The 26,543-nt window shown below is 48.7% G+C and overlaps 2 protein-coding genes across 2 annotated transcripts in view; one reads left to right on the top strand and one right to left on the bottom strand.

The window, feature by feature from the left end:
- The window catches only part of CKAP2 (cytoskeleton associated protein 2), a 30,003-nt gene extending 6,059 nt beyond the window's left edge, over nucleotides 1–23,944 (bottom strand). The window contains exons 1-7 of the mRNA XM_068267113.1: nucleotides 23,504–23,944; nucleotides 14,436–14,523; nucleotides 12,357–12,432; nucleotides 10,587–11,413; nucleotides 4,371–4,617; nucleotides 2,355–2,525; nucleotides 1,818–1,878 (exon numbers count right to left, since the gene is read on the bottom strand). Of these exons, the coding sequence (XP_068123214.1) occupies nucleotides 1,818–1,878; nucleotides 2,355–2,525; nucleotides 4,371–4,617; nucleotides 10,587–11,413; nucleotides 12,357–12,432; nucleotides 14,436–14,523; nucleotides 23,504–23,552 (1,519 nt within the window). The 5' untranslated portion in view covers nucleotides 23,553–23,944. The remainder of the gene's footprint in view (nucleotides 1–1,817; nucleotides 1,879–2,354; nucleotides 2,526–4,370; nucleotides 4,618–10,586; nucleotides 11,414–12,356; nucleotides 12,433–14,435; nucleotides 14,524–23,503) is intronic.
- Nucleotides 23,828–26,543, top strand: part of VPS36 (vacuolar protein sorting 36 homolog) — an 83,362-nt gene continuing 80,646 nt past the window's right edge. The window contains exon 1 of the mRNA XM_068267114.1: nucleotides 23,828–24,232. Coding sequence (XP_068123215.1) covers nucleotides 24,137–24,232 — 96 coding nt within the window. The 5' untranslated portion in view covers nucleotides 23,828–24,136. The remainder of the gene's footprint in view (nucleotides 24,233–26,543) is intronic.

Raw genomic sequence — 26,543 nt, 5'->3', positions numbered from 1 at the left:
CCGCAAACGTGTCTCCAGCTGCACGTTTGCAGTTTTCTGAAGAGTTTCGTCCTCAATGTAAAGTATAGGAAAACAGCAAACCGCTCTGAAAACGCTAGATCAGAGCGGTTTGCCAGGCCTTTGTTACAGAAGCTGTTAAGTAACAGCTTTTACTGTAACAATATGTATAATCTGCTACCCAAAAACGCACCCAAAACCGCTAGGCATGTTTAGAAAAAGTCTCTAAACATGCCTAGAGATCGCTCTGAAATCAGCTCCAAAAACCACTAGCGTTTTGTGGATCTGCTAGCAGTTTTGGTGTGCACTGGGCCTAAGCCATATATCAGCTATCCTGTGCCCAAGTCTCCCGGCGGTGATTTCACTCATATGCCCACAGACACCCCTGCTACCCAGGTGAGACAACACCAGTGCAGCCCCGGCCTCCTTTACAGAGCAGCTACAGTGTGGCCAGCTCATGACGGATAGAGGCAACGGTGAACAGAGGAGCAGATGGATTCTACAACAGGAAGGACATTACTGACAAGTCTGGTCCCTGGCTCAAAGGGACAGAAGCGCTCCATAAGGGTATTACCAGCACATCCTAAAGGTGAGATCTGTCCTTGGATGGCCAAGTTGCACTGTATACATTTTGAGCACGCCCTCTTTTGCAGGGTTTACCTCAGATTTTGCTGGCTTGCATGGAACTAGAGCAGCACCAACAGATTCTGATAGCTCCACCTGAGGAATCAAGGGGTTTATGCAAAACAAGACCCTATACAGAGAGACTCACTGATTTCATTACACCTGGGACCCTCTAGCAGCACTTTTCTAAGCGCTTGTGATTTGTAAAGCATTTACTAATGTAATGCTATGGGGGCGGGGGGGGGGGGGGGGGGGGGAATAAAAAACCAGACAAACATCCCTCTTGTAGGACCTCAGCTCTTTTGGCCGGGTGCTCCACCCGGCTAGTTTTGGGGACCACCCTGTTATCAGCTCACCTCCTCCTATTCTGTAAGCAGAGTTTTACACAGCAGCACTGGCCCTGCATTCTCTCATCTTACCCCACCCGGCTACTTTTTCATGTCACCCGGTTACTATTTCATGCCACCCGGCTGTAAAAAAAAGAAGAAGAAAAAAAAATCTGGGGAGAACACTGCACTAGCTTTTCAGATCACAAGTGCTTATATATATATATATAGAAAAAAAAAAAGAAAAAAAAAAAAAAAAGCTGCTAGTGGATTCCAGGCCTGAAAATGGAAAATCGGCAAGCTACTTCCTGTCTACTATGGTATTTTTGATGAAATTTCACATTCTTCCCCCCCTTTTTTAAATTTATATGGGTACAAGAGATTGCCTGGAGCCTCCCAACTGTGCTTATAACGTCCTCTTTATTACTATCTAAAGATAACAATATTTCACTATGCATTAAAAAGTTTAATCACAACTGTCACAGGCATCACAATGAGGTACAGAGGAAAGAAGGGTCGACGTTTCACTCATCTGAACTGAGAGGGATACGGTGACTGTCATATTTTTACCAGTCCTGCTGATGATTTTTGTCTGCAGTCATGTCTAAATCGCACACCAGAAACAAGCCTGCAGCTAAGCCAGTCAGACTTGTTAGTAGCTTGCGGCACTGGTGCAAGCGGCACACAGTTTAATGGAATGGCAATTTCCAATGGCACCACAATCTGAACAAAACAAAAAACACAATGTGGAAGAGAGACTGCGTTCTTTCCTGTACACCTGTGATTTGCGATGGGAGAAGAGATTCGTAAAAAACAAAAAACACCCACACAAACCAACCAACCACCCAAAAACAAAACTATTTTGCCTACCAGAGCAAGTCTTTAACTGTTCCAAGGTATCTGCAAGAATGGTCTTCAGCTCTTCCAGAGGCTAGGGGAAAAAAAATAAATTCATTACCTAAAGTGATTCTACCCCAAATTAAATTAATGGCGGGAGTGCTTACAACCTTCAGGAAGCACTTGCCACCATCTGTGTCCTGTTCTCTGTATAGCGGTGTTTAAATTATTTGACTAATGGCCAGTTGGATAAGCTATGCAGGAAGAGCCCTGGCTGACTGTATTGGGTAGATGTGAACACATGCCCAGTAAACGCGAACTCACGAAGCTGCATTGGGCATGCACAAGTTTACAAAATGAACATATCTAGTTACAGGAATTGGTTGTACACAAGCTATTCCTTTTACTGGGCATGACTGTTCATAAACTTGCACACTGCTCTTGTCTTGATGTCTTTGTCAGAGATACCTGGATTCCCAAGGACAGCATTTCCACACTTTACATGAAATAAACATTGTCTGCAGAAGAACTGTAGCTTTTACCTAGGAATACACTTTAAGTGATCCCTACCTGTGCACCAGCTGCTACAGCCTCCTCACACACTTCAATCACTTTATATGGCTGACTCTCCCGCTGCTCCAGACGTGCCAGACACTCCCAGTACCGGGACAGCTTCCTTGCTTCTGGAATGTACTGGATTTGCTTTTCCAGTATGGTGAGAATTTCTTCTTTAGGAATACCCTGTTTAAAAGAAATGGTAACATTTTCAGACAAAAAAAAATACAATTCTAAATTAGCAGATCACAACTGCAGTTCTGGTTCTAAGGTGTCCCTGATAAGAAGTCTCCTCCTTCCAATTATGTTCCCAAGCATTAAAACAAACCTGTGACTTTCACAAAGACAAAAGTCAAGATACTTTCCTCAGTAGTGCGAAGCCTGTGGACACCCCAGAGGCATCTGATCCTTCAGCCCACCACTGCTCACCAGGACCCTCTTTGTAGACACTTGTCCATGTATGAGCGTGGCTTTCACTGTACCGGTGCAATGATGGCCCAAGCTTCCGCATTAACACGCAGCCGCCCATGCACAGAGGGTAAAAGCGCTCAACCCTCTGAGGTAACATTTTTCCTAAATTTGACTTCAGATACACTAAGATGTATTAAAAAGTTTTCATCTGAGGCAAAGTGAAATAAACATCACTCATCTCTATGCATATATATTGTAACAAAAATACATTCACAGAGCAAAAATTAAAGTACACTGAAACCAGCAGGGGAAAACAAAACAAAAACAAAAAAACCCACACAACTCATGGTGAACTAGTTACCTTACCAAGCGTCCTGATGCTGTTCATTTTCCTTGGGCCCTCTGTAGTCCCTGAACCACTAAGTATTCAATTTGATCTTTCAAGCGAATACTTTAAGGAAAATGTCGTCCCCCATCCCCATTTAGTGCTCTGCAGCTTTAGGGCTGGTTCAGACGGACGTTTGTGCAGCGTTTACCGCCAGCGTTTGGGGCTTGGCGTTAAACGCTCCCATTCAAGTGAATGGGAGCGTTTGTACCAAGCTTTTACGCGCGTTTACACGAACGCGGCGTTCGGGTCCCGATTTTCACTGGCGTTCAAGGAGCCCCTGGAAGCTACATGTTGCTTTCAGGGGCGGTTAACCGCGACGGGTGATGTTCCCCTAGGGGGAAGAAAAAACACGACCGCATCCGAACGCAATGCGAACGCTGCTGAAAGCCTCAACGCATTGCTGCCGCGACGCCAATGAACGCGATGCCTCCAAACGTCCGTCTGAACCAGCCCTTAAAAGCTTGCAGAAGAGCCATACCACGCAGCACACAAATCCCCCCCCCCCTTTTTCTGCCCACCAACAGAACTCTGTTGGTGGGCTCTGATCGCTCGTGCAAGGTTTATTTATAATTTAATATATTTCTCTATTTTAATTGCTCTCCTCAGTCCCCCCGCTAGCCAATCAGGGCAATCCCCTCGCATAGGCATCATGAGAGGGGATCACGATCGGAGCCTCTCTGCCGTAGATTGCAGCGCTGTACAATGTAAATAACACTGCTAGCGGTGATCGCTGCTTGTAGACGAGTACAGAGATGTGCGCACAACCTCCTGTAAAACCCCGTCCCAGGACTTTCTGCCTTTCGCCGTTACGCAGTCCTGGAGCTGCCACCATCCCGACGCCTATCGGCGTTCGCCAGGGTTAAAGGTTATTCTGCTGTTGCTTATCTTTTAAAGCAGAGAGGAAGTTCTGAGTTCAGGTCCGCTTTAAGAGATAATCTAGCCCACCCTGGGCTTTATTCACTTTTTAGCCTGAATTCAGGGGTACTTTTGTAGTTATGCATAAATGATTTCTGAATGTTACATGAATTCACAAACAAGTATTTTATTTTAAAAGACAAATAAGGCCCAGTGCATGCTTGTGTGTTTGGTCGCTTGAAACAAACATTTGGGATATCTTCTGCCCAATGATGCCTGCATGTGTAGCCTGCTCTAGCCTACAAAAATCAAAGAGCTGCCATCAATGAACACTAATGTCAGGAACAAGCATATATGTGACCACCCTCTGGAATTACCTGATCGATTAACTTCTGGCATTCTGCAAAGCCATGGCTGACTTTGAGAGTGAATACCTCCTGCTCATCCTCTTCTGCCATGGTTGCCCAGAACAGCTGGCGAGGCTCTTCTTTCACTTCCTCTGGTTCCCGCTTAATTGCTGGCAGCTCCTCCTCCTCCTCTTTGACCCTCCCTGGGGCAGCCACAGATAAAAGGGGTCTCTTATCTACTCTTCCTTTTGATACTCTCCATGCTGCCAGGCGAGCCCTAAACAATGAATCAAAGTAGAGATACGCCATCAGCAAAATAACTGCATTAAACACATGGCAAATGGTAAACATAAGAACAAACCCTAAAACGAACATAAAGAGATCCTTACAAAGTAAGCATTATATGTCCTCCGAGACCACCTGCACTGCACAGGACCCTCTAGAAATTAGTGTCCCTTTGTGCAAGACCTGGGCAATATTGCATCCGCACAAATATGACCATGCTGCACAGTAGCACAGACCCGCTCAGACAATCAGCTATGGCTTATTGTGCTGGCGGTACTTACAGGCACAGTACGTACTCACTTGTTCACAGCGGGGAGCGTGCCAACAGTAACTTATCAGACAAGCTCTTATCGGTTATATTCTTGGGAAGGGTGGTGGCTGCATGGCAATAGTGGTCTCCAGGAGAACAATACCCTTGCAAATGCTGAAAATAGCTGCTCAACTCTACAGCCTGGACCCTCAGGCAGAGTCCAGACACCCTGACAGTCCAAGAGATGCCTCATATTGTGCATTCTAGGCAAGTCAGATGCACAGCATCATTAAAGTAACCCTGTAGTGAGAGATATGGTGGTTGTTACATTTCCTCCTAAACAAGGTCAGTTGACCGGCTTTCCTGCACCTTTAACACAATCTACATACCCAGAATGAGTATGCAGATTCGGTTGCTCTGACTCAAGTCTGAGCACACTAGCCACATACTTGTCTCCGGGGTGTGATTCTAGCACTACTGAAGTCAGATAGCTCAGCAGGATAGCCTGGCAAATAGCACTGTCTAAAAGGAAAATCAATATGGCAGAACTACCATGTACAGCACTCTTCCCACACTGAACAGAAAGGAAGGGCCTTTTACCCAACCCAAGTAAACTGTATGTACAGTGCAAAACATAACCAGGCTGTTTTACATGTGTTATTTTGCTGCCTTAATGTTAATTTTCAAGCATGCAAGTGACAGCTTCTGTCTTGTCCATACCTTGTTGAAGATAATAAACCTCACTGATAAGCAAATTGCAGCCGTACACGTTTCCCTGGGAGAATACAGCTTATGAGTGCAGGGGAGAAATGGAAAGGTCAATAGTTCATGTATTCTAACTCCGGATCACTTAGACTGCCATTGAGCAGACAGAACATTTTGGCCCAGTTCAGTGGTCAGTTGCATTGCAGAACCATTCTGCAGGTCAACTCACTGCCCATACAATTATATGGGGCTGCTCACAGCAATGAATCACATTATTCAAACTCACTGCAGTTCAGTCAGAACGTGTGCGTTAAGCAACTGACCACTGTGAACCGAGCCTCAATCTACTTAGCAAATGTCTAAATAAAACCATGCGGTTTTTTTGGGGAGTAGGAAGATAAATACAATGGTCTATAGCAGTGATCTGCAAACTTGGCTCTGCAGCTGTTAAAAGTGAACCAGAGACGAAGCACCCTCATGTATTTTACCATATATATCAGTGGGAACAAAAAACAAAAAAACCCTACCCTGCTCTCTTTTTTATTCTTCACTGTTCAGCCTGCTTATCAGCCCTGATAAAATCCCAGACTCTGCATTCAGTCTGGCTTTGCTCAGGAATCATAGCAGAGTCATTATAGCAGAGCCAGAAGGGGGTGGGCTTGAAAAGACATCTGACAAGACAGACTCAGCTATAGTTATTCCTGAGCAAAGCCAGACTAAATGCTCAGTTGGGGATTTTATCAGGGCTGATTAGAAGCAGGCTGAGCAGTGAAGAAACAAAGAGCAGGGTAGGCGTTTCCTCTAATGTTCCCACTGATATATATGGTAAAGTACATGAGGGTGCTTCATCTCTGGTTCACTTTAAAGCTGCTGCACGATTTTGGGTAAAAATCTTTTTTTTTTAAACGAGCTTGGGGGGGGGGTGGGGGGGGGGGGGGTGGGTTGGGGGCCTAGCTACGGCGGGCTCTGTGTCAGAAAATGTTGTTGTGCATTCGCATTGCATTTCAGGCAATGCACATTTATAAAGTCTGAAGCCCTCTGTGATGACCCCTCGGCTTAATGTGCGTGCGGTACTACTTTGTGCGGCGTACGGGACTCTTATGAGCCTGGCAGCGTTGGGCGGATCCACTGACAGAAGCAGTGCATATTCATGATGCTAATGAGCCAGGCGGCAGGGGTGGGGAAGTCCAGTCCGGAGCGGCACACACAGCTTCACCAATCAATGGATAGCGATGGTATGACGGCAGCGGTAGGCGGAGCTGTACAGAGCGTACAACTCCGCCTACCGCCTCCGTCATTCCATTGCTTTCCAGAGATTGGAGAAGCTCTGTGCCGCTCTGGGCTCGCCTGACCCCCCCCCCCCTCCATTTACATATGGAATATGCACTACGGCGTCTCCCCTCAGCGCGTAGCGGTAGGCGGACCATGCGGCCAAGCACGGGCACTAAACCGAAAACCGCCGGTACTGACGATCCCTAGATAGTCTTCTCAGGAACCGCGGTTTCGGTTTAAAACCAGAAAATCGTGCAGCCCTAATGGTCACCATAAAAAGCAAATTTCAACAGCAACTGGTCTGAGTGTATTAAGTGATAAAGATGCTAATCCTGCATTCAAAACTTGCAAAACTTTTTCTGCTGTTATGGTTTGGAGTTATCACATACTTTGAGCATTGGCCCTAGTGCCAAAGAGTTGAATGCTGGGAGTTATTTTTATATATAATATATTCATCCTCTTCTATTTATTTCCCTGCCTAGCTTTCTTATCTGAAACACCTCTGCTCACTTGTATTTACAAGCAAGGCTGAGGTGACTCAGTGATTGGAGGATAAGACAGTGCAGTTATTAGTATACACCTCAGTGGGAGTGTCTGAAGACTCTGGGAGGAGGGCAGCTAATGAATACACAATGAGCAAGAGAAGGGAGGGGGGAAAACAAGAGTCAGGGCTGGTGCACACCAAAAACCGCAAGCAGATCCGCAAAATGCTAGCAGATTTTTAAACGCTTTTTTTTATTTTTCTATGGCGTTTTGCGGATTGCTGCTGCGGTTTTCAGTATAGTAGATTTCATATATTGTTACAGTAAAGCTGTTACTGAACAGCTTCTGTAACAAAAACGCCTGCAAAACCGCTCTGAACAGGCGTTTTTCAGAGCGGTTTGCGTTTTTCCTATACTTAACATTGAGGCAGAAACGCATCCGAAATCCAAAAAATGCCTCACCCAGGCATTTTTCGTTTCTGCAAAACGCCTGCCGCTCTGGTGTGCACCACCCCATTGAGATACATTGACCAAGCAGATCCGCAGCCGCAAGCGGATCTGAAAACGCCCAAAAAGCCGCTCGGTGTGCACCAGCCCTCAGGGAGGATATGTCAGCATTAGCTTGGCAAGATGGCCACTGACTAGCATAGGATTTTCTGCTTTTCTTTATAAAATTCACAGGAATCATTACGTGGATAGCACAATACATCTGTTATGCAAGTAGAAGTAGTATTTATCTACATATGTGTTTTTTATGTCTAGGTTAGCATGGGTGTCACTTGTTCATTAAAGAGAACCAGAGATGAAGCACCCTCTTGTATTTTACCTTATAAATCAGTGGGAACATGACAGTAAACACCTAATCTGCCCTTTGTTTCATTGTTCTCTGTGTAATCTGACTGTTATCACGTCTGATAAGAATCCCCGACTGAGAAGTCAGGCTGCTCCGTCTAGCTTTGCTACAGAAAGATTATAGCTAAGTCTGTCTTCTGTGGTGTTATTTCAAGCCCAAGCCTGCCCCCTTGTGGCTTTGCTATAATGACTCAGCAATAATCATTCCCAGCAAAGCCAGATTTAATTGCTCAGTCTGGGATTCTTGTGACTGCTGTTAACAGACACTTTTAGCAGTGAGGAGGAAACAGAGAGCATGGTAAGTGTTTTCTCTAATGTTCTTACTGATATACATGGTAAAATACACAAGGGTGCTTCCTCTCTGGTTCCCTTTAAGGAATTAAAAGTCCCACAATGCATTTGCCTTTATGAACCATGACTGTGGCTGTCAGACTCAGACAATGCATTGTGGGACTTTTAGCTCCTTAACAGCTGGAGAGCCAAGTTTACATGCAGATCAATGGTCTAGATCATTTGTTTATTTTCACCTCGAGTTCATGCCAACTGCAAAACACTGCTCTATTTCATAGGAATACCACATTTTCTAAAAGGACTAACAATACAGATAAATTAGGCCGATATGAGGAACACTGGTGCATAAGAAACTGAAAGGAATACTGTAACCCTTTTTTGCTATACAATAAGGACTACTGGGGTACATTGTGTGTTTTGGGACATACCACCAGTCAGTCCATGCTCTAACACTGCCGGTGGCCTCTGTGTAATCCTCTTAAATCTCCAACTTTAAAGTCTGAGATTTGACTCCAGGAAAAAAAAGTGATCGTCCCTGCCTGAGTCCTGCGTTCCAGCCCATGCACGCCTCCTCCATCTCCTCCGCCCCTCCCTCACAATACGCATCGCCGCTCGAAGTGCAGAGAGAGCGAGCGGGACACACTACAGCTGTCCTCCCGCCCCTTCATGCCCGCTGTATAGGTAGAAAATGCAAATGTTTTCCAAATTACCTGCTTGCACGGGTTCCCTGCTCTAAAGCCGTGCACGCTGATATCATGCACGAGTAGACATTCTTCCTGTGCCTGCCAATTACGTCCTCTCGTGTGCAGCGCTACAGGGAAGTGCCCGCATCCCGGGTAATGTTCAATGCCCCGGAAGTAGATAAGGGGCTCGCCGCCATATTGGAAACCGGTGCAAAACCACCGGGGGAAAATACAGGCTAAACGGCAATGGGGAGCGGTGAAACCGGCAGAATATGATTAAGAAATAAAAAAAAGTGATGAGGTACATATGTGTTGTGGGGGGTTGTAATAGGGGTTACAGTATCCCTTGAAGCAGAAAGTTCTCTAGAGACAGGGCAGCTATTATGGAAGTACACTTTACTTTGGGCCCAGAATAGATTCTGATGGCAGCCTAGCCCAGAGCAACCAATCAATCCAAGCTTTAACAGCTGTAACCTTGGTGTTGTACTGGATAACTGCACCACATTTTGATTTAACTCAGAAATTAGCAATCCAAATGTATACAAAAGTTTGGTAAGACAACACTCCTGGATTGCTCTTACAGCAACAATATACCATGTGGATTACAATTACTGACTCCCATGTCCTGCTAACAGTTTATCTACAGTTAATGACTAGTTCACATAGCATCAGTTGCATGGTGGTATAATTCTGCAGGTCAACTCACTGCCTATACAATTCTATGGGCCTGTTCACAGTAACAGTTTTCTCCCCAGAAATTGTTTGAAAGTAGCCGGGTGGCATGAAAAAGTAGCCAGGTGGGGAGAGATGACAGAATGCTTACAGCAGAGGAGGAGGAGGTGAGCCGATGACAGCCGGGTGCTCAACAAAACTAGCCGGGTGGAGCACCTGGCTAAAACAGCCTAGGGAGAACACTAATGGATCAAGTTATTCTAACTCGCTGCATGAAGGCTTTGCATTGAAGTCCAGTCTCCATCGCAGATTACACATTTTAATTAATGTGTGCGTTATGCAACTGACCACTGGGAACCTAGTAATGCCTGGTACAGACCATGCAATTTCCTGTCAGATACATGGGTCAAAGAGATAATTTTTTGACAGGTCCAATCTGATTTACGTTAATTTTCTGAACCAAATTTTCCGATACCTTCTATACAAATCAACCAGAAAAAGGATCGGAAATCAGATCAGACCTGTTAGAAATAATTTGACCCATCTGGCAGGAAATTGCCTGGTGTGTACCAGGCCTAATGCCTGGTACACACAATGCAATTTCCCCATCAGACTGGTTGAACCCATAATGTCCAACAGGTCCGATCTGATGTCCAATAGTTTTTTTCCTATTACTTCTATACAAAGTAGATCAGAATGTGTGCATGAAAATCGAGCCATCAGTATACAGATGATGACTAAAGAATTAACATACTTTCGTTCTTCTGCTGTTTCATTGGCTTTTGGGTATTTGCCACCAGAAGGCTGCTGCTGAGCAGGCTTTTTCTCTTGGGAATTGGACAAGCTGCTTACAGGACCAGTGGTTATCCTTTTCTTTCTCAGCACTAAAGCAGACTGAAAACCCTTCTTCAGCTCAGTCTGTGCATTATCTCCCAGTGACTTTTTATTGCCGGTTATGTTGGTGGTTCTTCTTGTAGTCACATGGTCCATTTTTCTTTTGGTAATGGCTCCAACAGATGTCTTGGTTTCAGTTGTGAAGTTTGTGGTTCTCCGTACAGTAACATGCTCAGCCTTGTTCTTAATAGTAGTAGTGGATGACTTAGTTTGTGATGTGATGCGCTCAGCTCTTCTCATAGTCAAATGTTCGGTATTCCTCTTACTGACCACACTAGTGGATGCTCTGACTTGAGATGTGACTGGTGGAATTTGTGCCCTTTTCTGTTTCATGTCACTGGCATTAGATGGCTTTGCCAATGGTTTCCTGGTAGCTGACGCCTTTGATTTATTTGCTACAGTTTGTGTGACGGGTTCACGCTCTGTGGCCATAGTGTTAGTGCCTGCAGGATCAGAGGGCTTCCTAAAGGAATTAATCTTGGATTGAATGATTTTGCCCCGATAAGCTCCAAGAACTGGCTTCACAGTTGGCTTCTGTTCTGCAGCTATAGAAACAGATTTTAGTTTTTCATCTTTTTGCTGCTTCTCTTTTATGGTCTTTGTTCTTAAAAAAGACTGACTGAAGGTCAGTGGTTTGAGGTTTTTGTTCACATTTGGGCCTACATTTTCTTTATTAATTGGATTAACCTAGAGAAAAAGAAAAAAGTAAATTTTACACAATGTGAAAAAAAAATAATTATAATGCAAGTAAACTACCAGTGTATGCTTATTAGAGAGGACTATACCAGTGATAGCAATTCAGAGTTGGACACATGTCACAGCAACAAAAAATGCAATGCAGAGTTGCATTGTAAGCACTAAGGGCCAGTTCACACTTGTTTAACAATGTATCTATAGGATACTTTATTAAAGCTCTGCAGAAACGCAGGAAGCGGATCCTATGTTGAAAATAGGACCTGCTTCCACTTGTGCAGAAACACTGATCGCACACGAATAGAAAACATCACTGAGAATTCGGATTCGACGGGAAAACATGTCCAATGCAAGCCTATGAGGATGGACACTGTCGGCTCTCACTAGGCTAGTTGCCGCATTTGCGTCGCATCCACACCACTGACTTAATATTCACGTGTCCCGCCGCCCATCGGTCCATTCTGAACTGCCCGGTGGTTGGGGATTCTACATTGAGCTGCATCCAACCAATGGGAATCCTCAGCAACAGGGAGAATTCTCATTGGTTCATGTTGGACCAATGAGAATTTTCCCTGTTGCTAGAGAGACTTGGGCCTGTAGCAGCCTATGGAGAGCCATGCTTCTGCTGGCCCTCGGGCTGCTAAAGGGACCAAGCGCAGGACGAGCGGCGGCGAGAGAGGTGAGCAGCGATGCATACAGGCAGACGTAGCGACCCTGCAGACATGGAACAGACGCGGGTGTATTTGCGCAAAGCAGATGCAGAATGGACAGAACGCATCCACCTCACAGATGCACTTTCCGTTCTGCATCCGCACAAGTGTGGACTGAGCCTTATTCATCACAAAAGACATTCGGTCAGGGATTGCAACACTTGTGTGAACTCAATGCGGATGCCTCCATGCTTATTTTTTTTCTTTGTAATGTGAACACCACTTACACTTTTTTGCTCCATGGGTTTGATTGGTGCAGTATTTTTCTGTGGAACTCTGTTAGACTTTTCTGTCAAAGGGGACCTTTCAGAAAGGACATATGCAAGACATTAAAATAGCAAAAGCAGCTTAAAATAAAACACATACATACGAAATACCATATAGCACAGCAGATAAGCCAGGGTTTTGCTTTTTTTTTTTTATTATACACAAAGTAAAACTGAAGCGAAAAAGTCACACTCCCCTATGGAGAGGGAAGACACTGAATCCTAGAGAGCCTTTCTGTGCCTCTCACGGTTCCCTCGTTCCAGCGCTGTCACCCCTGTTGCACGTATTTAAACTAACTTGTCAAATACGCCTTTGGGTAAATACAGATGTCTTCAAAAGAACTCGCAACCCCGAGTGCTTCCGAAGACGGGCTGCTCCATACTGCACGCGAGTGCAGCCATGCTTTTTTATTTTATTTTTAAATGCACTGGTACCACCTTCTGATGCCTTAAATTAGCCATACATCTAGAGATTTAGGATTCAGTCCATAAATTGATTGACTTTACTGGCGATCATTTTCTGTGTGGTTGATCAAAAGTTGATCGACTAGTGGACCACACACACACACTCCAAGTGATATCCTATACAGGTGTTAGCACCCAGCTGTCATCGGGAGAACACTGCATACATCTAGCGCAGTGTTCTGCCCAGACTTTTTTCCAACCAGGTGGCAAGAAAAAATAGCAGAGTGGGGCACGACAGTGGAATGCAGAGATGGTGCTTCTCTGTGCAACCCTGCTACAGCATAGGAGGAGGATGAGGAGGTGAGCCGATGACAGCCGGGTGCTCACCAAAATTAGCCCAGTGGAGCACCCAGCTAAAAGAGCCTGGGGAGATCAATGTATGGCGCCTGCGCCACGTGCAAGTGACTGACAGCGGTGCAGTAAACCTGGCGAGGTCAGCATCTGCACCGGAGGAGACCGAGAGCCACCAGAGCTGCGGCGAGGCAAGTACTTATTTTCTTAAATTTTCCCCGATTCCTTTGAACCAGAGATGAGGCACCCTCATGTATTTTACCATATAGATCACTGGGAACATTAGAGAAAACACCTACCCAGCACCGCAAAGTTTGTTTCTTATCAGACCTTTGCTACAATGACTCAGCTATAATGATTCCTTGTCAAAGCCAGCAGGGGGCAGGCTTGGACTTGAAGACATGAGAGAACACAGACAGCTATAAAAAATTCCTGAGCAAAGCCAGACTGAATGCTCAGTCGGGGATTTTATCAGGGCTAATTAGAAGCAAGCTGTGCAGTGCAGAATGAAACAAAGCAAGGTAGGCGTTTTCTCTAATGTTCCTACTGATATATATGGTAAAATACACGAGGGTGCTTCATCTTTGGTTCCCTTTAAAGAGGAACTGTAACGACAAAACGTCCCCTGGGGGGTACTCACCTCGGGTGGGGGGAAGCCTCCGGATCCTAATGAGGCTTCCCACGCCGTCCTCCATCCCTCAGGGGTCTCGCTGCAGCCCTCCGTGCAGCGGTGACGTCAATATTTACCTTCCCGGCTCCTGCGCAGGCGCTCTGATGGCTGTCGGCTCCGAAGTAGGCGGAAATACCCGATCGCCGTCGGGTCTGCTCTACTGCGCAGGCGCAAGTTTCCGGCGCCTGCGCAGTAGAGCGGACCCGACGGAGATCGGGTATTTCCGTCTATTTCCGTGCCGAAAGCAGCCACAGAGCCCCCGCTGGAGCCAGCAAAGGTAAATATTGAATTGACAGTCGGGTCTGTCGCCGGCTGTTCGGAGGGCTGCAGCGAGACCCCCGTGGGACAGAGGACGGCGTGGGAAGCCTCATCAGGATCCGGAGGCTTCCCCCACCCGAGGTGAGTACCCCCCAGGGGAGGTTTTTGATGTTACAGAGTCTCTTTAAGGTTAGGATTTTTTGGGAGGCTTACTTTATAGAGAGATGTGCTTACCACTTTTTTTTATTTATTAATAAGCAGTTCAGTATCTGGCATTTTCTCTTTTCACAGCTAGTTTCTTCCTAAAGGTTGGCCATACACCGTGCAATGTTCCAACATTATATAAAGCCACTAACCTGATTTCCTTCTGCTTTTCTGGGTTCCTGGCTACGTGGATGGTTCTTTTCCTGGTTATGTCTTTGCCAGCGTTCTTCCTCTTTTGCTCTGGAACATGAGAAGTTGACACAAACTGTTGTGATAGTTTTGTTTACATAGTAGAGTTCTTGATTATTTTTGAATGCTGTAAAAGTATTCCAACTTATCTATATGGAGATTAATTATGTCCTCTAAACATTGGTTCTTAAAATGAATGTTTAACTTTTTTTTTTTAAGTGACAATAAGGCGGATGACAATAAAAAGTTAGATACTTAACCAAAATATAGTGAAGCCTCCTCAACCCCACTGATGATACGTGAGAACATAAACAACAAGAGTTGTTTGGATGTTCTCATGGCCACGCTCCCCACCATGTACAAGCACAGCCATAGTAAACATGTATGGCCACACCTGCACAACTATACTCACACAGGACAACCGTGCTTCTGCACAAAGGGGAGCGCAGTCGTGATCAAAGAGGGTCTCCCAAGCCTAAGCAGTGATCTTGAGGAGGATATGGGAAGCCTCTGGTGGTTCCCTCTTCACAGGCAAGTATCTACCTTTTATTTTCAACTACCTCAGGTTCACTAATTTTATTATAGAAATTTGATTCCACCATTCTTTTAGCCTCCTAAACATAAGCCCTATAGTTATCTCCACAACACAATTGGTGCTCTGCAGGAGGGTATGTAGTAGCGGCAGGTGGTTGGGGCATACAGCAACCCACCTACAGGGATCCAGTGACCTTGGTAGCCTATACCAAGAAATATACCACTGCCCAAGCCTTGGTCAGATCGCTTACACCAGAGGTCCCCAACCTGGGGGCCGCGGCCCCCTGGTGGTCCGTGGGCAAATTTCTGGGGGGCCGCTGCGGATCTGGCCTTTCTTCCTCTCCCCCCCCCGCGGCCGCTGCTCCTGTTACCTTAAGAGCGGCGGCCGCTTCCTCCCTTATATTCCCCATAGCCCTCTCCTATCTCGTATTACAGCAGAGCTTCCTGTGCTGCTGCTGTAAGGAGGGAAGGAGGCGGGGCAGCGGTTCCCATGGTAACAGCGATCACTGCTACAGGAAGCCGCTGCCCTGCTTCATTCCCTTCTTTACAGCAGCTGCGCGGGAAGCGCTGCTGTATTCCGAGATGCTGCAACCGAGGAGAGGAGCGCCTGGGAGAATATAAGGAAGGAAGCAACCACCCGCTCATAAGGTAACAGGAGCGGCGGCCGCGGGGGGTAGAGGGCACCTATCCTAGCTACACTGGGGCACTATACTGGGGTAACTACTGGCTACACTGGGCTAACTGTACTGGCGACACTGGGGCAGCTATACTGGGCTAACTATACTTGCTATACTGAGCTAACTGTACTGGCGACACTGAGGCAGCTCTACTGGGCTAACTGTACTTGCGCTACTGGGCTAACTGTACTTGCGCTACTGGGCCAACTGTACTTGCGCTACTGGGCCAACTGTACTTGCGCTACTGGGCCAACTGTACTTGCGCTACTGGGCCAACTGTACTTGCGCTACTGGGCCAACTGTACTTGCGCTACTGGGCCAACTGTACTTGCGCTACTGGGCCAACTGTACTTGCGCTACTGGGCCAACTGTACTTGCGCTACTGGGCCAACTGTACTTGCGCTACTGGGCCAACTGTACTTGCGCTACTGGGCCAACTGTACTTGCGCTACTGGGCCAACTGTACTTGCGCTACTGGGCCAACTGTACTTGCGCTACTGGGCCAACTGTACTTGCGCTACTGGGCCAACTGTACTTGCGCTACTGGGCCAACTGTACTTGCGCTACTGGGCCAACTGTACTTGCGCTACTGGGCCAACTGTACTTGCGCTACTGGGCCAACTGTACTTGCGCTACTGGGCCAACTGTACTTGCGCTACTGGGCCAACTGTACTTGCGCTACTGGGCCAACTGTACTTGCGCTACTGGGCCAACTGTACTTGCGCTACTGGGCCAACTGTACTTGCGCTACTGGGCCAACTGTACTTGCGCTACTGGGCCAACTGTACTTGCGCTACTGGGCCAACTGTACTTGCGCTACTGGGCCAACTGTACTTGCGCTACTGGGCCAACTGTACTTGCGCTACTGGGCCAACTGTACTTGCGCTACTGGGCCAACTGTACTTGCGCTACTGGGCCAACTGTACTTGCGCTACTGGGCCAACTGTACTTGCGCTACTGGGCCAACTGTACTTGCGCTACTGGGCCAACTGTACTTGCGCTACTGGGCCAACTGTACTTGCGCTACTGGGCCAACTGTACTTGCGCTACTGGGCCAACTGTACTTGCGCTACTGGGCCAACTGTACTTGCGCTACTGGGCCAACTGTACTTGCGCTACTGGGCCAACTGTACTTGCGCTACTGGGCCAACTGTACTTGCGCTACTGGGCCAACTGTACTTGCGCTACTGGGCCAACTGTACTTGCGCTACTGGGCCAACTGTACTTGCGCTACTGGGCCAACTGTACTTGCGCTACTGGGCCAACTGTACTTGCGCTACTGGGCCAACTGTACTTGCGCTACTGGGCCAACTGTACTTGCGCTACTGGGCCAACTGTACTTGCGCTACTGGGCCAACTGTACTTGCGCTACTGGGCCAACTGTACTTGCGCTACTGGGCCAACTGTACTTGCGCTACTGGGCCAACTGTACTTGCGCTACTGGGCCAACTGTACTTGCGCTACTGGGCCAACTGTACTTGCGCTACTGGGCCAACTGTACTTGCGCTACTGGGCCAACTGTACTTGCGCTACTGGGCCAACTGTACTTGCGCTACTGGGCCAACTGTACTTGCGCTACTGGGCCAACTGTACTTGCGCTACTGGGCCAACTGTACTTGCGCTACTGGGCCAACTGTACTTGCGCTACTGGGCCAACTGTACTTGCGCTACTGGGCCAACTGTACTTGCGCTACTGGGCCAACTGTACTTGCGCTACTGGGCCAACTGTACTTGCGCTACTGGGCCAACTGTACTTGCGCTACTGGGCCAACTGTACTTGCGCTACTGGGCCAACTGTACTTGCGCTACTGGGCCAACTGTACTTGCGCTACTGGGCCAACTGTACTTGCGCTACTGGGCCAACTGTACTTGCGCTACTGGGCCAACTGTACTTGCGCTACTGGGCCAACTGTACTTGCGCTACTGGGCCAACTGTACTTGCGCTACTGGGCCAACTGTACTTGCGCTACTGGGCCAACTGTACTTGCGCTACTGGGCCAACTGTACTTGCGCTACTGGGCCAACTGTACTTGCGCTACTGGGCCAACTGTACTTGCGCTACTGGGCCAACTGTACTTGCGCTACTGGGCCAACTGTACTTGCGCTACTGGGCCAACTGTACTTGCGCTACTGGGCCAACTGTACTTGCGCTACTGGGCCAACTGTACTTGCGCTACTGGGCCAACTGTACTTGCGCTACTGGGCCAACTGTACTTGCGCTACTGGGCCAACTGTACTTGCGCTACTGGGCCAACTGTACTTGCGCTACTGGGCCAACTGTACTTGCGCTACTGGGCCAACTGTACTTGCGCTACTGGGCCAACTGTACTTGCGCTACTGGGCCAACTGTACTTGCGCTACTGGGCCAACTGTACTTGCGCTACTGGGCCAACTGTACTTGCGCTACTGGGCCAACTGTACTTGCGCTACTGGGCCAACTGTACTTGCGCTACTGGGCCAACTGTACTTGCGCTACTGGGCCAACTGTACTTGCGCTACTGGGCCAACTGTACTTGCGCTACTGGGCCAACTGTACTTGCGCTACTGGGCCAACTGTACTTGCGCTACTGGGCCAACTGTACTTGCGCTACTGGGCCAACTGTACTTGCGCTACTGGGCCAACTGTACTTGCGCTACTGGGCCAACTGTACTTGCGCTACTGGGCCAACTGTACTTGCGCTACTGGGCCAACTGTACTTGCGCTACTGGGCCAACTGTACTTGCGCTACTGGGCCAACTGTACTTGCGCTACTGGGCCAACTGTACTTGCGCTACTGGGCCAACTGTACTTGCGCTACTGGGCCAACTGTACTTGCGCTACTGGGCCAACTGTACTTGCGCTACTGGGCCAACTGTACTTGCGCTACTGGGCCAACTGTACTTGCGCTACTGGGCCAACTGTACTTGCGCTACTGGGCCAACTGTACTTGCGCTACTGGGCCAACTGTACTTGCGCTACTGGGCCAACTGTACTTGCGCTACTGGGCCAACTGTACTTGCGCTACTGGGCCAACTGTACTTGCGCTACTGGGCCAACTGTACTTGCGCTACTGGGCCAACTGTACTTGCGCTACTGGGCCAACTGTACTTGCGCTACTGGGCCAACTGTACTTGCGCTACTGGGCCAACTGTACTTGCGCTACTGGGCCAACTGTACTTGCGCTACTGGGCCAACTGTACTTGCGCTACTGGGCCAACTGTACTTGCGCTACTGGGCCAACTGTACTTGCGCTACTGGGCCAACTGTACTTGCGCTACTGGGCCAACTGTACTTGCGCTACTGGGCCAACTGTACTTGCGCTACTGGGCCAACTGTACTTGCGCTACTGGGCCAACTGTACTTGCGCTACTGGGCCAACTGTACTTGCGCTACTGGGCCAACTGTACTTGCGCTACTGGGCCAACTGTACTTGCGCTACTGGGCCAACTGTACTTGCGCTACTGGGCCAACTGTACTTGCGCTACTGGGCCAACTGTACTTGCGCTACTGGGCCAACTGTACTTGCGCTACTGGGCCAACTGTACTTGCGCTACTGGGCCAACTGTACTTGCGCTACTGGGCCAACTGTACTTGCGCTACTGGGCCAACTGTACTTGCGCTACTGGGCCAACTGTACTTGCGCTACTGGGCCAACTGTACTTGCGCTACTGGGCCAACTGTACTTGCGCTACTGGGCCAACTGTACTTGCGCTACTGGGCCAACTGTACTTGCGCTACTGGGCCAACTGTACTTGCGCTACTGGGCCAACTGTACTTGCGCTACTGGGCCAACTGTACTTGCGCTACTGGGCCAACTGTACTTGCGCTACTGGGCCAACTGTACTTGCGCTACTGGGCCAACTGTACTTGCGCTACTGGGCCAACTGTACTTGCGCTACTGGGCCAACTGTACTTGCGCTACTGGGCCAACTGTACTTGCGCTACTGGGCCAACTGTACTTGCGCTACTGGGCCAACTGTACTTGCGCTACTGGGCCAACTGTACTTGCGCTACTGGGCCAACTGTACTTGCGCTACTGGGCCAACTGTACTTGCGCTACTGGGCCAACTGTACTTGCGCTACTGGGCCAACTGTACTTGCGCTACTGGGCCAACTGTACTTGCGCTACTGGGCCAACTGTACTTGCGCTACTGGGCCAACTGTACTTGCGCTACTGGGCCAACTGTACTTGCGCTACTGGGCCAACTGTACTTGCGCTACTGGGCCAACTGTACTTGCGCTACTGGGCCAACTGTACTTGCGCTACTGGGCCAACTGTACTTGCGCTACTGGGCCAACTGTACTTGCGCTACTGGGCCAACTGTACTTGCGCTACTGGGCCAACTGTACTTGCGCTACTGGGCCAACTGTACTTGCGCTACTGGGCCAACTGTACTTGCGCTACTGGGCCAACTGTACTTGCGCTACTGGGCCAACTGTACTTGCGCTACTGGGCCAACTGTACTTGCGCTACTGGGCCAACTGTACTTGCGCTACTGGGCCAACTGTACTTGCGCTACTGGGCCAACTGTACTTGCGCTACTGGGCCAACTGTACTTGCGCTACTGGGCCAACTGTACTTGCGCTACTGGGCCAACTGTACTTGCGCTACTGGGCCAACTGTACTTGCGCTACTGGGCCAACTGTACTTGCGCTACTGGGCCAACTGTACTTGCGCTACTGGGCCAACTGTACTTGCGCTACTGGGCCAACTGTACTTGCGCTACTGGGCCAACTGTACTTGCGCTACTGGGCCAACTGTACTTGCGCTACTGGGCCAACTGTACTTGCTCTACTGGGCCAACTGTACTTGCTCTACTGGGCCAACTGTACTTGCTCTACTGGGCCAACTGTACTTGCTCTACTGGGCCAACTGTACTTGCTCTACTGGGCCAACTGTACTTGCTCTACTGGGCCAACTGTACTTGCTCTACTGGGCCAACTGTACTTGCTCTACTGGGCCAACTGTACTTGCTCTACTGGGCCAACTGTACTTGCTCTACTGGGCCAACTGTACTTGCTCTACTGGGCCAACTGTACTTGCTCTACTGGGCCAACTGTACTTGCTCTACTGGGCCAACTGTACTTGCTCTACTGGGCCAACTGTACTTGCTCTACTGGGCCAACTGTACTTGCTCTACTGGGCCAACTGTACTTGCTCTACTGGGCCAACTGTACTTGCTCTACTGGGCCAACTGTACTTGCTCTACTGGGCCAACTGTACTTGCTCTACTGGGCCAACTGTACTTGCTCTACTGGGCCAACTGTACTTGCTCTACTGGGCCAACTGTACTTGCTCTACTGGGCCAACTGTACTTGCTCTACTGGGCCAACTGTACTTGCTCTACTGGGCCAACTGTACTTGCTCTACTGGGCCAACTGTACTTGCTCTACTGGGCCAACTGTACTTGCTCTACTGGGCCAACTGTACTTGCTCTACTGGGCCAACTGTACTTGCTCTACTGGGCCAACTGTACTTGCTCTACTGGGCCAACTGTACTTGCTCTACTGGGCCAACTGTACTTGCTCTACTGGGCCAACTGTACTTGCTCTACTGGGCCAACTGTACTTGCTCTACTGGGCCAACTGTACTTGCTCTACTGGGCCAACTGTACTTGCTCTACTGGGCCAACTGTACTTGCTCTACTGGGCCAACTGTACTTGCTCTACTGGGCCAACTGTACTTGCTCTACTGGGCCAACTGTACTTGCTCTACTGGGCCAACTGTACTTGCTCTACTGGGCCAACTGTACTTGCTCTACTGGGCCAACTGTACTTGCTCTACTGGGCCAACTGTACTTGCTCTACTGGGCCAACTGTACTTGCTCTACTGGGCCAACTGTACTTGCTCTACTGGGCCAACTGTACTTGCTCTACTGGGCCAACTGTACTTGCTCTACTGGGCCAACTGTACTTGCTCTACTGGGCCAACTGTACTTGCTCTACTGGGCCAACTGTACTTGCTCTACTGGGCCAACTGTACTTGCTCTACTGGGCCAACTGTACTTGCTCTACTGGGCCAACTGTACTTGCTCTACTGGGCCAACTGTACTTGCTCTACTGGGCCAACTGTACTTGCTCTACTGGGCCAACTGTACTTGCTCTACTGGGCCAACTGTACTTGCTCTACTGGGCCAACTGTACTTGCTCTACTGGGCCAACTGTACTTGCTCTACTGGGCCAACTGTACTTGCTCTACTGGGCCAACTGTACTTGCTCTACTGGGCCAACTGTACTTGCTCTACTGGGCCAACTGTACTTGCTCTACTGGGCCAACTGTACTTGCTCTACTGGGCCAACTGTACTTGCTCTACTGGGCCAACTGTACTTGCTCTACTGGGCCAACTGTACTTGCTCTACTGGGCCAACTGTACTTGCTCTACTGGGCCAACTGTACTTGCTCTACTGGGCCAACTGTACTTGCTCTACTGGGCCAACTGTACTTGCTCTACTGGGCCAACTGTACTTGCTCTACTGGGCCAACTGTACTTGCTCTACTGGGCCAACTGTACTTGCTCTACTGGGCCAACTGTACTTGCTCTACTGGGCCAACTGTACTTGCTCTACTGGGCCAACTGTACTTGCTCTACTGGGCCAACTGTACTTGCTCTACTGGGCCAACTGTACTTGCTCTACTGGGCCAACTGTACTTGCTCTACTGGGCTAACTGTACTTGCTCTACTGGGCTAACTGTACTTGCTCTACTGGGCTAACTGTACTTGCTCTACTGGGCTAACTGTACTTGCTCTACTGGGCTAACTGTACTTGCTCTACTGGGCTAACTGTACTTGCTCTACTGGGCTAACTGTACTTGCTCTACTGGGCTAACTGTACTTGCTCTACTGGGCTAACTGTACTTGCTATACTGGGCTAACTGTACTTGCTATACTGGGCTAACTGTACTTGCTATACTGGGCTAACTGTACTTGCTATACTGGGCTAACTGCCGCCGCCACTAGCCACGCCCCTCCAAACAACCCCCCCCCCCCGGGGACAGTGGGCCCCGGGCTCAAAAAGATTGGGGACCCCTGGCTTACACAACCTCATTGAATACAAAATGGAAAGAAAAGGCAGCACTCCACTGGCTACAAAGATTCTTTGTAGTGTGGAACAGAAACACCACGTCACAGACCTAACTGGTCCTTTGTACAGTGTACACATGAGGAAGGACCAGTTATGTCCGCAACATGTAGCATACCTGTTCCACAATACAAAGCATCTTTGCAGCCAGTGGTGTGCCGCCTCTTCTTCCCATTTGGTTGGGCAGTGGCGTAGCAATAGGGGGATGGAGAGGTTGCGCTTGCACTGGGGCCCCTGGATCAGAGGGGCCCATCCTTCATTTATCTTATTAGCGTTGCACTGGTGCAATGCTGATAATTAACGTCACCATTATGTGCATTGTATAATAGTAATACTTAAACTGTTTCCTTACTTTAAATAAATCTCCCTTAACACTGCAGATGTCCTTCATAAGATTTGGGGCTCCATATCAATTGAGTATTAGGGCCCCTGTATGCTATTTTGTCGAGTATGCTAAAATGTTGGAACACCCCCATTTAAAACTCGCAGTGGGGCCCCCAAGCTCTTTAGTTACGCCACAGTGGTTGGGGCATATAATTGGACACTGGTAGGAATGAAGCTTCAGGTTGCACGTATAGCAGAAGTGCACATCATAGGCCTTCCCTGTGAAACTCACATGGGGTTCGCCTGCGTATATTGTGAGCTCCGGGTCATAAGGATACAGCAGCCCTTATAGTCTTTTCTCCCTCCCGCCCATAGACACCCCACACTAACGTGGCCATCATCCCCTCCCGCCAGAACAAAAGCTCCCTCTGCCAACCTGTGTAGCCGGAGCGCAGAACTCCAGCAGCGGCTGTCACACTCGCCATTTCTCCGCTTTCTATAACCTCTCAGTTTTCTGTCCGTTTGAAAATCGCACTGCTGTTAGGGCCGCCTCCTATCAGACTCCGCTAACGTGATTGGTCGCTGTGTCAACAGTTCTCCAATCACAGCGCCCGCTACGCCTCGAAGCGTTGTGATTGGCCGGATCGTGTGGGCGTACTTGTTTTTATTCAATTGGCAAATCAGTTCAAACTGGATACCGCTTGAGGCGGTGGCGTCTTGTCTCAGGGCCAATACAGCCTGAGTTAGCCTGCTAGCTTTCACGTGGTGGGCGTGGCTTGAATCCCTCCTGGTGTGTATAGGGGGTCCCCTTTTAGGTTTCCCTGGTGGTCTCCCTTTCCCACTCCTCAATCCTCATGCAGAGAGCGGCGACCCCTGTGCTTTCCTTGTTTGCACTCGTCTCCCACTGTCACTGTGATCATGCCTACACTGCAACCTAATGCTCTTAGCGTTCGCCTGCTGCTACACATAAAACTAGGCTGTCACTTGTGCGGCGGTCATGTGATTTGGTGACGTCACGAAGGTCCTTCAGCCCACCCGGATTTCCTAGTTGTAGTGCTCGGCTGTAGGTATGGATCGCTTCTCCTGGTGCAGCGGGCTGCTGGAGATTGACGAGACTCTGGTGATCCAGCAGCGCGGGCTGCGCCTGTCAGATGGGGAGGAGAAGGTCTGTACACTCCTCTCTCTGTGCTTCCCAGTGGTTGTCTATGAGCAGATGTATACTGTCACATTTCAGAGTAATACAACTAATAAATCTTACCAATACTAGTAGACTATTGCCTGTAAGTTTTTTTTTTTTATAAGCTGAGGTTATACCCACTGGCTGTTTCTGTGTAATTAAATCTCTTTCCAAAAAGTCCCAGAACGCACCTTTAGGGCTCGTTCACCCTGGAGGCGCTTTGTAATTTTTTTCTCAAGCGCTGGTGAATTTTTAAAATTGCCCTAAAGCGCTTGTGCAATGATTCTCTATGGCCCAGTGCACACCGAGCGGTTTTTGGAGCGATCCGCCGGCCGCATCCGCCTGGAAAAATGCTTGGCTATTGTATTGCAATGGGATGGTGCACACCGGCGGCTTGAGGTTTTTGCCAAGCCGCAAACGCGCCTCCTGCTGCGCATTTGCGGTTTGCTAAAAAACCTCAAACCGCCGGTGTGCACCACACATTGGCCTCGATTCATAAAGCATTCCCGCATTCGAAAATGCAGAAAACCGCTCACTTTACCGACCACACAGCAAAATATGTATTCATAAAGGCTTTTTCCGCATGAAAAGCCGACATCCACGAGCAGAGTGATCAATCACCGCCTTGTGCGGTGATTATCATAGCAAAAGTAACAAATGTCAATTCATAAAGATTAGAGGTAGCGGTATGCGGACGGGTATTAGAGCTGGTCCACACTAGGTCCGGAAACGTATCCGTGGCTGCGTTTTTCAAACCTGATGAAAAACGGAGTCCCGGATACTAATGTTTAAAATAGCAGCCAGCCTCACCCAAGTAAAAAACGGATCCGTCTGCGTTTGCGGGGACCCGTTTTCAAAACCTGAACGGAAGGTCCGGATCTGCTGCATTTTCACGCAACGGATCAGGACCACGGATACACGCAGGGGGTAGTGAAAAGCAATGAGAAAACGCATCTCCAGCTCCACAGACAAAAAACGGATGTGAAAACGGATAGCCTGAGCTTTATGATTGGCCCAAAAAATCCTCCCACTCCTTCCTAATGATAGAGACGTTTTCTGTCAGGGAAAAACCTGAACGGAAACTGATACAAAACTGATGCAAAACTGATGCACTTTCATCAGTTTGCAGTACGGTGGGTACTTCCCCTGATCCGGACTGCAGTGTCCGTCCTGCAACCGGGTCTAGTGTGAACCCAGCCTTACCGCTACCTCTGATGTGGCGAGAAGCATGCGGAATACAGTGCAGTGAATGGGACAGACCTCCCAAGCAGCTGCAGAGAGAACACCGCACGGAGGGACTCCGCCTGCTTCTCCTGTTTCCGCATGTCTCCCGACAGCCTAACGCCTGCCTACAGCGGAATATCTCCGCACGCCTGTCACAAGTAGCAAAATTTTTATGAATTACCACCCTGAAGGCGGAAATACCGACAGCGGTGTTTCCCCGCTCGACGTTACCTTCCCGACAGCACTTTTATGAATCGAGGCCATAGAAATACAATAGCCAAGTGTTTTCACTGGCTGATGCGGCTGGTGGATCGCATACAAAATCCGCTTGGTGTGCACCCGGCCAAATATCTGCTCCCAAAACCGCTAGCGTTTTGACAATCTGCTAGCGGTTTTGGTGTGCACTGGGCCTATGAGAGAGTTAGCATCTGAGCGGTTCGTTTCCGATCCGCCCAGAAAAGCGTTGCATGTAGCATTTTTGAGGCGATTTTGCCTCAATGGAAGGTATAGGAAAAATGCAAAACGCTCACTTAGGGCCCATTCACACTTGGAAAACGCTAGCGCTTTTGTTCAGGTGATTTTTGACGTTTAATGTGAAAAAATTGCCATTCACACTTGGCAATTTTTTTCCGCGATTAACGCTTCTATAGCACTGAATGCGATTTCCTGGAAAATCACCTGAAAATGGTGCAGGCTACACAATTGCGTTTGGCGATGTGCTTTAATCACCGCCGATTAACAATCGCCCAAGTGGGACGGGCCCATAGGGTATTGTTGCACTTAATAGCTTTTCACTGCGTCAGGGAGTGAATTAAAAAAGGCTTTGGAAAAGTGCTTTTCACAAAAATGCAATGCCCACCCAAGCGTCGGGAATAAAAAATAAAAAAATCCGACCGCTAACGCGAGCGGAGCGCAATGTGAACGAGGCCATGCATCTAGCGATTTGGCTGCACGATTGACCATCTGATTAAATAATTTTATCAAATCGGGTGGGTTTAAGTACGCCTGATCAATGAAAAGTGGCAAATATCATGTTGAAATGACCAACTTTGTCGATTAAACAGAGTGGAAGATA

Source organism: Hyperolius riggenbachi, chromosome 2 (genome assembly GCF_040937935.1).
Source record: "Hyperolius riggenbachi isolate aHypRig1 chromosome 2, aHypRig1.pri, whole genome shotgun sequence".
In the NCBI taxonomy this organism is placed as follows: Eukaryota; Metazoa; Chordata; class Amphibia; order Anura; family Hyperoliidae; genus Hyperolius; species Hyperolius riggenbachi.
The sequence above is the reverse complement of the archived record's forward strand: the minus strand, read 5'-3'. Positions and strand labels throughout refer to the sequence as shown.